This window comes from Meles meles, chromosome Y (assembly GCF_922984935.1).
Source record: "Meles meles chromosome Y, mMelMel3.1 paternal haplotype, whole genome shotgun sequence".
Lineage (NCBI taxonomy): Eukaryota > Metazoa > Chordata > Mammalia > Carnivora > Mustelidae > Meles > Meles meles.
In genome coordinates, this window is record NC_060088.1 from 1,590,497 (window position 1) to 1,603,887 (window position 13,391).

Below are 13,391 nucleotides of genomic sequence, written 5' to 3' on the forward strand. Positions count from 1 at the left end.
CTGCCCCACCCTTAGGTTGCCCCATGGAAGACAAAGGCTCACCTTTCAAAATTTCCACATTCTCCGGCAGGTTCTACGTCTAGATGTCCGTAGGAGCTCACTCTCCTCTTAGCAACTTAGCAAACGTCTTCGCCCACATTTAACCTGTTGGAGAGGACTTCCTTTGGATCCCTTCCTTCGTGTTCCTGTTTCAGTAGTTGGCTTTGCCTACCGACCATTAAAAATATATTTTTAATATATGTCTATATTTATTTGCCCTAATATTAGTAGAATATATGTTTATATATTACTAGAATATATGTTATACATATTACGAGAATATATGTTTATTATATATTACTAGAATATATATTTATTATATGTCACAAGAATATATATTTATTATACATATTATTAGGTTATCTATTTATTATATATTACTACAATATAGATTTATTGTATATTACTGTAATGTATCTTTGTAGTGTATTACTATAATATATATTATTACTACAGTTTATATGTTCATTATATATATATTACTCTATTATATATTTATTATATATTACTATAATATATATTCTTGTTTTATTTCTTTATTTTTTAAAAGATTTTTATTTATTTGACAGAGAGAGAGAGATCACAAGCAGGCAGAGAGGCAGGAGGAGAGAGAGGGGGAAGCAGACTCCCCGTTGAGCAGAGAGCCCGACACAGGGCTCTCATGTGTTTATTAGGATATCTAACCAATATGGATGGATACGATAGACACCTGTAGTAAGAAAAGTACCTGCATTCCCAAAACAGAAACTGCACATATAAGTTCACCCCATGCCCCATGGTTTGCAGACAGTGGCTTCCTACAGAAAATTCCAGAAACCCCTCTGGACTCAGTGCCTCTCTACCCAGTGCCTTGGAGCCATAGCTTCTAGGTAAGGGGAGGGGTCTTGGCATTGGTTGCATAGGAATCTGGACATGCCAGAGTGTCTTTGGGGCCTCGGACAAGCCCCTGGGTCAGGCTCTGAAGGAGCAGTGACGTGTTGCGGTAAAAGTATGAACTCATTTTAAGAGAAAAGGAGAGGTTCTTGAATATACGCTCCTTCATGTCTAACGATGAGTGGGCATATTCATCCCCAAAAGAGATGGTATTGGGTGTGAGATGTTATAATCTACCTTGCTCAGGGAGGGTTTTATCAACCAATGATGCATGACAGTCATGGGGTCTCCCTTGCATGATTGTGACCTTGAACAATCCTTACTTTTCAGAGAGCACACACCTTGTATTTCAGGTCACGTTCCACCTGGGGGACACAGCTGCTGAGAGGTGGACGCTGGTCTTCATCATGACATCAAATGTGGCCATAGAGGCAGTCAAGACGCCACGAGGTACGATTGCACATGAAGGTATGAGTTACAAGGTACAATTGTTGGAGTGTATGTACAAGGTCCATATGCAGGAGTGTATGAGTTACAAGGTGCAATTACCTTGTGACTAATTAAACAACAAGTGCCCCGGAATGAGGTGACTGATACCGTGACAGTGAACAGAGCAAACCCAAACCAGCAAATGCACTTGAACCCGAGGAAACCAAATTTGGAGAGGAACCAGCCATAAACAGCAGTCCAGCTTGGCTTTCCCAAAAGCCATAGAGTTGACCTAATGACAGGCATGCTGTACCTTTCCTGTAAAAGCCTTTCCCAAACTCCTGTCCATGTAGAGCTCTGGACCACATTAGGTTTGCTGATGCCCACGGCACACAGACCCTTGTTTGCTCAAACGAATGGCAACCTTTGAATGGGTCTTTGCTGGTCTTCTTTTAAGTACAAAAGGGGAGTTGGTAGAGTCATGGTGAGAGGTCATAGACTAGGACCCAGCTTCATGGTTCTGTCTTGAAGTTACAAGCTGGGAACCTGGGTTTGTGTATGGAGGGTGTTAGGGGTGCTGGGAGTGCAGCTGGGGGGGCGGCGAAGCCTGTCCTTATTCTCATGCACCTGACATCTGAATGCGGCACAACGGGTCATTACAAGAGGTTCCCAGACATTAAGTTCGCCAGGCAGGGAACCATAGATTGAGCCAATGTGGGAGGGGTGGTTAGGGAGGGACCTTCTGGTGGTAACATGATGGTGGAACAGAGCCCAGAGATGGAGAAGGGCGACGGTCCCTGGACAGCATTGGAGAGGAGCTAGGTGAAGTTTGTGTATGTGTCTGTGTTGGGGTTGAGGGCACGTTGTGGGTCAAATGGGATCCCCCACCCTTAAACCCCATGCTGAAACCCTAATTCCCCAGAATGTCATTGTATTTGGACATAGTGTAATCAGCTGTGTTAAGGTAAGGTCATCCTGGAGCCATGTGGGACATGACCCGGTGTCCCTATATAAAGGGGGGGGATTTGGACACAGACACATGGAGAGAAGGACATGTAGACATGAAGGCAGAGACCGGACCAGTCAAGGGACACCCAAGACTGCTGGCAGCTTCTGGAAGCTGGGGTGAAGACGTGGAACAGTCTGTCCCCTCAAGCCTCTAGGAGGAACCAGTTCTGCCCCGCCTGGATCTCAGCAGCCCTGCCCCACCGGGATCTGGGGCTCCTGGTCTCCAGAGCTGGGACATGGCTGTTGTTTTAAGCCACCCAGTTTGTGGGCATTTGTAGCAGGAGCTCCAGGAAACTTGTGCACGGTCCATCCCTACATCTGTAAGTTTCCGAAATTCTGTGTCTACTTCTCCCCAATAGAGACAAACTCTATTTTATTTTTGTAGACAAGCTATATTTTAATTAAATATACACTTAATTTGTTTTTCTTTCCCAATCTCTATAATCCTGGGTTTATTCTTTGCCCTTGAAGCTGAAAGCAAGAAAACCAACAAATTACCAGGATGTGCCCATTCTTACCATTTTGTTGGATTCTGAGGCAATCGTAGTTTTCATCTGTTGTTTGGCCTCATGAAGAGAGTCTTGTGGATTTTTGTGGATTGTCGTGTGTGTGTGTGTGTGTGTGTGTGTGTGTGTGTTCCTTCTTGTCTTTCTGGAATTGCTTTCATTATAGAGCTTGTGTGTCTTTAAACGTTTATCTTCCACACGCTTCGCTCTTTCTGGTTGGCATGTCATAAATTTCCATCCCACGTTCTGTGGGTTTTCTCTGTGGTATTAAGACTATTGCTGGTTTTAATTCGGTGATGATTTCTCCTTATGAAGTATCATTCCTGCTTCTTTGTGGTGCCTCCCTTTGCCGGTGACAAAGTTCCACCGATGACATACGTTAGTGGTTTTAGCACGGCTTCTCTGTTTTATGGAGAAATTCCGTCTTGTGGTGTATTCTGAATTTTTAGAAGAATGTCTTTGGTCTTGACCCTTTCCCAGGGTCAAGTTATTTTCCTTGTATCTGAACTTTGGGCACTTCTTTTTCTGTGCGGTTATGTGGCACGAGGCAAGGGGAAAGGTTTACTTGACTTTGGGGTATGGTGGAGTGGATCGGGTCCATCTTGAAGGAGGTGCTGACTGGGGTTGGGTTCTTGGAAAGTGGGGACTCTAGGCTGTTCCCCAGAGTGGCTCAGATGTTCCCTGAGCATGTGGTCCTTCCCCTTTCCCCACTTTGCATCCTCCTCCCTGTAGACGTAGACGAGTCCCGTGGGTGAGTGGCACACAAGCTAATGAGAACTCGCCATCCCAACCCGTGACCATGGCACCCATGTTCTTTGGTACCAATGGTGCTTTAGTTTCCTCTTTGCCATGATGATCCAACATCCCAGGCAGCCCTGCACCCTTGCTTTGTTCATCTTTGTCCTCTGGCCCTGAGGACCATCACGACTGGTGCTTCATGCCATGAACTTGGCTATGACACCACAACCCATCCCTTTGGCGTACATTCCTAAGGCTTTCGGTTAGTGAGTTTTATCAGACTTTCTGTTGACTGTTGGTTTTCCAGGCTGAACATTTCTTTTTTAAATGATAGCCAGAACTTGTCCTTTCTTTCTTGTGGTTATTTTGGTCATTGGGCAGAGCCTCCAATATTGAATTTTGATATTAGTGGAGATTTGGGTCAAAGCCACATTCCTGCCTGGATTTTCATGCATTTGTCTTGGCTATTGGGCTCACTAGCTGGCCCACGTCGGCCCTTCACAGGAGTGCACACACACATGTATACACACACAGAGGAACACAGAGACATAGCACGCATGTGAACACACAGAGAGACAAACACATACGTACACAGACACACAACACACAGGCACAAATGCACACCCATATCAAGACAGACACAGAAGCATACACAGAGACAGCACACGTGTGCACACAGAGAGACACAGAGGCACACATCAACACACATCCATGCAAAGACACATGAGCACACACATGGACACAGACACACATACATGCACCCGCTCACACACACACATAAATTATCCCTTTGTAAATAAGAATGAAACATTCTATCATCAGTTTGCTGAGGCTCGTTTTTTTTTTTTTTAATGGTGGATATTTATGAATTATACCAAATGGTCTAGGCCATCCCTGGCAATATGACTTCGTCGACTTCCGCTCAGTGAGGTCACGTGTCACGTTAATCAGTGTCATAAAGGCTGCTGACTGCTCTGTTATCAGGGCCGTAGCTCACAGGCTGTGGGCTGGGCCTCACATGACACCAAAGGCCCCGGTTGGATTTGGATTTGGGATAAGCAAGGAATGCTTTTCCCCGGCGTCAGGTCCCCATGCAGTATTTGGGACATGTTTGTGCTAAAATGAACACGGGACATGTCGCTGAAACTCAAAGTGAGCTGGGGGCATTTATCTGCTACACCTGGTGACCCTGTGACTGTGGGATTCAGCCTCTGTGCTGGAGAACCATCTCTTCAGTGACCCTGGTAAGCCTGCATGGACAGGGCTGATGTGCTGGGCAGTGGCTGCAGGAGACATGCCTTTGTGTGCTCTCCAGAGACAGGCATGGCGTTCTCCACCTGATCTGGTTCTATGGCTGCAGCGACATCAGGCAGGGCAATATTTGGGGGTAATAGACTTCTTGCCCAGGCTGTTGTGTGTTGGGAGCCAGGACTCAGACTCATGGGGTTCGTGCTCACCTCTTGCACCTTTGGGGAGGAATCAAATGCACTTGTCCAGAACCGTGATACAGGCAATGCCATCCTACAGGATAGCCTTGAAGGAACTATGCCATCTGCATCATCGCATTGTCTTTGCCATCGATGTTTTCCTTTTTTCAAATGTAATTGTTGCAAACTCAGCAATTAGCCATGAATCATGGAGCAGCTCTCCTTCGCTGTCAGCTAGAATCCAAGCTTCAGGTGGCAAAGTCATGTTCCCAGAGTTTCATGATTTTCTTCCTCCTATGTTGCAAGGACTTCACCCAGAAAACCTGCACTTTTTGACCTACCTTAGATGCATCTTGTCAGGACTTCAGTCCAAGAGTTACCTTTTCCATGATGCCCCTTTGAGGACATGAACAGACATTTCTGCAAAGAAGACATCCAGATGGCCAACAGACACATGAAAAAGTGCTCCACGTCACTCGGCATCAGGGAAATACAAATCAAAACCACAATGAGATATCACCTCACACCAGTCAGAATGGCTAAAATTAACAAGTCAGGCAATGACAGATGCGAGAATGCGGAAAAAGGGGAACCCTCCTCCACTGTTGGTGGGAATGCAAGCTGGTGCGGCCACTCTGGAAAATAGCATGGAGGTTCCTCAAAAGGTTGAAAATAGAGCTACCTTATGACCCAGCAATTGCACTACTGGGTATTTACGCTAAAGATACAAACAAAGTGATCCGAAGGGGCACGTGCACCCGAATGTTTATAGCAACAATGTCCACAATAGCCAAACTATGGAAAGAACTGAGATGTCCATCAACAGATGAATGGATAAAGAAGAGGTGGTATATATACACAATGGAATACCATGCAGCCATCAAAAGAAATGAAATCTTGCCATTTGCGACAATGTGGATGGAACTAGAGGGTATCATGCTTAGTGAAATAAGTCAATCAGAGAAAGACAACTATCATATGATCTCCCTGATATGAGGACATGGAGATGCAACATGGGGTTTAGGGGGATAGGAGAAGAATAAATGAAACAAGATGGGATCGGGAGGGAGACAAACCATAAGAGACTCTTAATCTCACAAACAAACTGAGGGTTGCTGGGGGGAGGAGGGGAGGGAGAGGGTGGTGGTGTTATGGACATTGGGGAGGGTATGTGCTATGGTGAGTGTTGTGAAGTGGGTAACCTGGCGATTCACAGACTTGTACCCCTGGGGCTGATAATACATCATATGTTTATTTAAAAAAATAAATCATTAAAAAAAAGATGCCCCTCTGAGTATCTGAGGTAGAATTCTTTCCATGTTCTCATTGGCATCCTTGTTTCAACTGAGGATGTGTTCAGGGGTTCCTCCGTGATCTTTTATTCTACTTGGCTATTTTCACATTTCTCTCCCATCCTGGAAGTGAAAGCTCTCTGTTGAGGAACAAGCCATTCTGACTCAGCCTTGTAACTCTGATGTCTACTGCAGATGTCAAATTCTTCTCTAGCATTGCTAAGACATCATTGAACATCTCCCATTCTGTGGGTTGTCTTTTTTGTCGACTGTTTCCTTTGCTGTGCAGAAGCTCTTTATCTTGGTGGAGTCCCAAAAGTTCATTTTTGCTTTTGTTTCACTTGCCTTTGGAGATGAGTTTTGAAAGAAGTTGCTGTGGCCAGTGATGAAGAGGTTACTGCCTAGGTTCTCCTCTAGGATTTTGATGGATTCCTGTCTCACATTGAAGTCTTTCATCCATTTTGAGTTTACCTTTGTGTGTGGTGTAAGACAGTGGTCGAGTTTCATTCTTCTACTCATAGCTGTCCAATTTTCTCAGAACCATTTATTGAAGACACTGTCTTTTTTCTATTGTATATTTTTTTCTGCTTTGTTGAAGATCTGTTGACCATAGAATTGAGGGTCTGTTTCTGGGCTCTCTATTCTTTTTTTTTTTTTTAAAGATTTATTTTTTTGACAGATAGAGATTACAAGTAGGCAGAGAGGCAGGCAGAGAGAGAGAGAGAGGAGGAAGCAGGCTCCCAGCCAAGCAGAGTGGGCTCTCTATTCTGTTCCATTGATCTATGTGTCTGTTTTTGTGCCAGTACCATGCTGTCTTGGTGATTATAGCTTTGTAGTAGAGCTTGAAATCAGGCAGCAGAATGGAGAAGATATTTGCAAATGATGCTACAGAGGAAGGGCTAGTATTCAAGATCTATAAAGAACTTTTCAAATTCAACATCAAAACAAACAAACAAATAATCAAGTCAAAAAATGGGCAAAAGACATGAACAGACACTTCTCCAAAGAAGACATACAAATGGCCAACAGACACAGGAAAAAAATGTTCCACGTTGTTAGCCATCAGGGAAATAGAAATCCAAACCACAGTGAGATATCACCTTACACCAGTTAGAATGGCAAAATTTAACAAGGCAAGAAACAACAAATATGAAGGATGTGGAGAAAGGGGAACCCTCCTACACTGTTGGTGGGAATGCAAGTTGGTACAGCCACTCTGGAAAACAGTGTGGAGGTTCCCCAAGATGCTAAGAAGAAAGCGACCCTATGACCCAGCAGTTGCACTACTGGATATTTACCCCAAAGACACAGAGGTAGTGTAGAGAAGGGGGGCACATGCACCTCAATGTTCATTGGAGAAGGAGCTGAGATGCCCTTCAACAGAAGAATGAATGAAGATGAGGCCCATATACACAATGGAGTATGATGCCTCCATCAGAAAGGATGAATACCCAACTTTTGTATCAACATGGATGGGACTGGAGGAGATTATGCCGAGTGAAATAAGTCAAGCAGAGAGAGTCAATTATCATATGGTTTCACTTATTCGTGGAGCATAAGGAATAGCACGGAGGACATTAAGAGAAGGAAGGGAAAACTGAAAGGGGGCAGAAACCAGAGTGGGAGACAAACCATGAAAGACTATGGACTTTGGGAATCAAACTGAGGATTTGGGGGTGGGGGCTGGGTGAACCTGGTGTTGGGTATTAAGGAGGGCACGTATTGCATGGAGCTCTGGGTGTTATATGCAAACAATGAATCATGGAACACAACATCAAAAACTAATGATGTACTGTATGGTGGCTAACTAAAATCATTTTTAAAATGATAAAGTTTAAAATTATAAAAAAGTAAAAAAAACATAAAGTTAAAAAAACTTCATTGAACAAATACAATTTTGCTTGAAGGCAGTGTTATATGCAAACAATGAATCATGGAATACTGCATCAAAAACTAATGATGTACTGTGTGGTGGCTAACATAAAATAATTTTTAAAATTATAAGGTTTAAAATTATAAAAAAGTAAAAAAATATGAAGTTTAAAAAAAAACTTCATTGAACAAATACAATTTTGATTGAAGGCAGAAGACTTAGCAGCATCTGGTGGGAGTCTGGCCATTTCCTTCCTCTTTCTTTCTTTCTTTCTTGGCTCCATTCTAGAACCCTGAGATCATGACCTGAGCTGAAGGCAGACGCTTAACCTCCTGAGTCACCCAAGTGCTCCTGGCCATTTTTCCATGAAGGATGTTCTTAGTGGGTTGCTCATTGCAAAAATGATGTGTGTGTTACGTCTTCCCCGAAAGTGGATTATTAGCAGACCATGTTTTTAATGCCAGAAAGGCAGGATGGGATTTGTACTTATCTGGCTAACCCAGCTTTCACCTCTAGGGAGGGCAGGAGAACCCGATTCCATGTCACTTGGCAGGGTCTGTGCAGTCCTCAGCATCTGATCATTGTGAAAGATGAGGCTGATGACCCCCTTTCTGGGGGCACCTGAAATTATCTGTGGACACGGTCAGGGAGAGTCGTTGAGAGGGTTCCCTTGTAACAGTGCATATGTACATGTGACAGTGTGACCGTGATTTCATCCATTAAGAAAGAAAACTTGAGAGTCTAAGGAGTTTAGCAAAGGTCTCCACCATCTGTGGTAAGCGGGAGACTTCACCATCTGTGGTAAGTGGGAGAGTTTATAATCTAACTCTACCTCCTCTTGGAGCCAACACCCTGTTCCACAGGCACAATGGCCCTCTCAAAAAAATGCCAGTGATGACAAGGCAGACAACCTATCAGTTTTTCTTGGAAGATCTTCCAAGAAAGATCTTCCTGGTGGAAGATCCTGATGGATCTTCACCAGGACACCATACCCAACATGATCATGAATGTTTACATGTACTCAAAGTCCTGTTCAAGTATCCATTAGCGTTTCTATCTTAAGATACATGCATGTCTTTCAAGGAGAGTAGCCAAGTACCAAGTCATACTTATTTAGGTAAAATCGAGGTTTTCCAACTCTTTCCCACAAGCACTCAATCTGAGGACAGGCTTGATTTCCAATCAATGTCATTAACAGGATCATTTCTGATGAATATAACTCAGAAAACGTGCTCCCATTCTGGCCAGCATCTTGTATCTTCCAATGGTTTCTTGTATCTTCCTTCTGGTTTTATCGTGGACGAAAGGTAGACCAAAGCACAGCAGACAGGTGAGTCGAGGAAGCCTTATGAGGATGGATGTTCTTGACTCTTCTCGGTTCTTGTTTAGTTTCTACTGTCAGGGGCAGAGTTGGAATTTTGGAAGCCCCTTTGGCTGCCTATTTTCTAGAACCCAATGGATCAGTGTAGGCATTGAGAGGTTGATTCCAAACCAGTGTTTGTCTGAATAATATGGACTTTAAGATGGCTGCTTATGATAGTAGCATTGCATTACTAACAATGACTGAGTAAATCGCATTAATCACCACTTGAAACCTGACAGATAATGGCCACTTAGTTACACTTATTAACGTAAAGTGCAGCCAGCAAGTACCAAACATATTAAGATGTGCAAATCGTATGGAAACCAATTACTAGCAGGGAATGCAAGTGCACATGAATGGAAAACCTTTTATGGTATGATAACTAAGAGCCTTGAGCAACTCCCAAGAAACTCACCCCATAACACAAAGAAAGAAGGGGTGCATAATGAGGGCCCCAGAATCTGGAAGGAGAAGAACCATTGAATGGACACACCGATGAGAGGTGAAACCAGTTGACTATGGAGCTGTCATGGGAATCTGTATTTGGAAACACTTTTATTCCTTATATTTTATTGTTCAGGATGAAAATGTGGCACACCCTTCATGGTGCTCATTTGGGAGCATGGGCTCAGAACTTCTTCTCATTTTTTTGGTATTTTTATACAATTCCCATGCAGAGTTCCCTGGAAACAAAAATGACCTGGGGATCATCTGTATGTTGGGTCTGATGGTCCAGGATCTGATATCTAGAGTTGATGGAACCTGGAATAAGACATTCCATTAAAAAAAAAATACACAAACTATGTTTTAGAGGAAGAGGGGTTTATTATGAGAATCTGTGTGGCTAATCCCCAGGCAAACTACTCTGGTTTGTGTAACTGGGTGTTCAGGAGCTTTTCTTTGTTGTAGGATGATAATTCCTTGGTTTTTCTACACCCAAATTCTTTCTTCATGTGGGAGAGTGGCTGTCTCTGTCTGTCTGTGCTTCACAGTGGCAACCCATTTGGGGCCTGGTGTTGACAAATAGTATGTCCATGAGCCCCTAGATTATGTCCCATAGTTGGTCTTGTTGAGCAGAATGGAGAAATAATCCTGGGAGTTAGGGAGAGGTTATATTTTCCCTCCTTTAGTTGGGTGTACAGATCACCCCGCGGCAATGCTACAGTTCATTAAGTCATCAGAATCCAGCGTTCCTCCATAGAAGAGCAATTCGATGAATCATTTTGGTGGTAGTCAGAGATAGGAATACTCAGTAACTACAGGGAAGGTGCCAAGGGCTTTGCTGACTATGACATTTCCACCTGGGTTTGTGTAAGGAGATGCAAATCAGGGAGGTAAACTTGTTTCCACATTTGTGTCTCGCAAACCTCAACCATCTGGGTGGGCAGAGTGTTGACCAGCCTCCATGTCGCAGAGAGAGGTGGTACCAGCCGGGTTATATTTGGCTGATGAGTCCAGGTGGCTGCTGAGCAGAAGCAAGAGGTCTTCAAGAGAGCCTTCTGGTTTTGTCGTGGACGAAAGGTAGACCAAAGCACAGCAGACAGGTGAGTCGAGGAAGCCTTATGAGGGTGGACGTTCTTGACTCTTCTTGTTTCCTGTTTAGTTTCTAAACTAAACAAGGGGCAGAGTTGGGATTTTGGAAGCCCCTTTGGCTGCCTATTTTCTAGAACCCAATGGATCAGCGTAGGCATTGAGAGGTTGATTCCAAACCAGTGTTTGTCTGAATAAGCTTCTCTCCTTTCTCCTTCCTTAGCCAATAGCTCTTCCTCTGTGCTCTCTATCATCTTGCTTTCGACAAACAGATTGATGACGGAGGGAGTCCGCGTTATATTCCCGGTATTATTTTAAGTACAAATATGAGGGATGGCTTGCAGGCAAACGATGAGCGTATGTTTTCTCTCACTGCAATGGATTTTGCTATCCATGAGCTGACCTTGGCTCCCCCTTGATGGATGATGATGAACTATCCTAAAATCACGGTATGGTGTTGTGGTATTTGTGCTCATCCAAAACCAAAGTAGTGGAGACATTCAAGCAATTACCTGTTTTTCCGGACGACCCAGATTTATCTCATGGAGACGTTCTGGGTATAAGCCTCCAGGTTCAGCAGCTCCACAAGACTGTATGGTCATCCTGATGTGTTTTAGGTAGGTTTAGGGATTGAGCCAGTTAACGCCAAAGGCAGAGAGAGGTAGGGGGACCCAGGATTGGGCATAGCACGAGCTCGTTCAAAACAAAGTAAGAGCAGCAGAGACTTCGATGGTGGAAGGTTCATGTCTTGACCGATGCTGAAAAACCAGTTTAAAATGTCAGAAGTGGAAATTTGGCTTTGTCATCTCATGAGGATTTCACCATGGGGACTAGTGGCATGAACAAGAAGATAACACCTGTTTGTGTGTGTGTGTGTGTGTTTTTTTTTTTTCCAGCACATTTGATCTCTGGCCAAGGAACAAAGGAAGGCTCCAGCGGTGTGCGATGAAGCTCAGGTGAGAGAAGCAGTGAGCTATTTTGCAAATGCTGTGGACACTCTAGGGACAGCTGGGAATTCAGCTTTAGGGATTCAATGTCGCATTTTCTAGCCATGGCTGGTTGTAGATCCACACTGACATTCTGGATTCGGTTAAGTCTCTGATAAAAATCGGAGATATCTTGGCAACTGATACAAACGTCCACGGCAGATTTCTGACATAGTCGTGTTATTTTCTGATGCTGCAGGTGATTTCGTAGCATTGCATGGTGACAGGTGGTAGGTCTGTTTGTGGTGATCACAGCATAACACAGAGACTTGTCCAATCACTGTGCTGTGGCCCATGTGTAACACTGTGTCCTCGCTACACTTTCATGACAAAAATAAAAATAAATGAAACGTTGTCAAAATAGGATGTGAGAAAGGCAGTTCAACACATGTTGGTTAGATGAAAACACACATGTATTATCATGATTTGGCAACGGGACAAGTCCTGGGCATATGGGTCCCGCCTTTGAGAAGTTCATAGTCTTGGGTGGATATCTTTGGGAAGCAAAGAGTTGCAACTCATGTGGCCAGCATCGTTTTCTGAGTGTTTAGAACGGGTTCTGAGAGCAGACGAGGGTCAGGGACCATTTCTCTTCTTTCTGGAGGACATATTTGAGGTGGGTTTTGAAATATGGATAAAGACAACACGGAAATGCGGCTAATAGTTCACGTGTCCAATATTCATTACCCGATAACAGAGGAGGCATCCAGTGGGAAGGGAATGACCTATTTCTTTGAGACAATGGGACTCGGGTTGGGACTGACCAGCATCCTGAAGGGGACTAGCCTGGTCTCCAGATTCCAGGCTGCTCCTTTTCCAGAATTCAGTTCTTCACCAACGTTCTCCCTTCCCCTTTACCCTGGGGTTGCTTTTTCTTTGTTTTGTTTACTATTTTGTATTGGTTTTGTATTGTATATACAACAATTTGTATTGCAACTATTGTTGCTGTTGGTGTTTGCTGCTCCAACCAAATGTCCCCTCGGCAAACCTCTACAGCTGCCCACGTTTGAGGTCCGTCTGGTGTGAAGGAAAGTCAGCAGGATCCTTCTTCCAAGGATATGACCTCAGGAGTCTCACTGCCTCTGGCCTAAGAAATGCTTTGTCTCTGAGTAAATGATTGCAGACTTCACCTCCTGGAAAAACATTTAGTGTATGTGAGTGGGAAACCCAAGAGAGGGTCATTTTGAGCCTCGGGGACCCCATTCAACAGCAGCAGCCAGTGCTTGGAGAGAGAAATTTGAGAGGCTCTCCTCTTCCTCAGGGAGGATGTGCCTGGTTGTTTTCATGAGAAGGGGACATTGCCAAGGGACGTAGCTCCCAACCTCAT

The 13,391-nt window shown here is 44.1% G+C and overlaps 1 protein-coding gene across 2 annotated transcripts in view; it reads left to right on the plus strand.

Annotated features, from left to right (window-relative positions):
• Positions 1–1,313: 1,313 nt before the first annotated feature.
• The window catches only part of LOC123935855 (arylsulfatase F-like), a 34,673-nt gene continuing 22,595 nt past the window's right edge, over positions 1,314–13,391 (plus strand). Inside the window, exons 1-2 of one of the 2 annotated variants that reach the window (XM_045996696.1) lie at positions 1,314–1,362; positions 11,975–12,034. In XM_045996696.1, the coding sequence (XP_045852652.1) occupies positions 12,024–12,034 (11 nt within the window). In that variant the 5' untranslated portion in view covers positions 1,314–1,362; positions 11,975–12,023. Of the gene's footprint in view, positions 1,363–4,787; positions 4,838–11,974; positions 12,035–13,391 lie in introns of those variants that run through there. The other variant, XM_045996695.1, reaches the window with a different exon arrangement.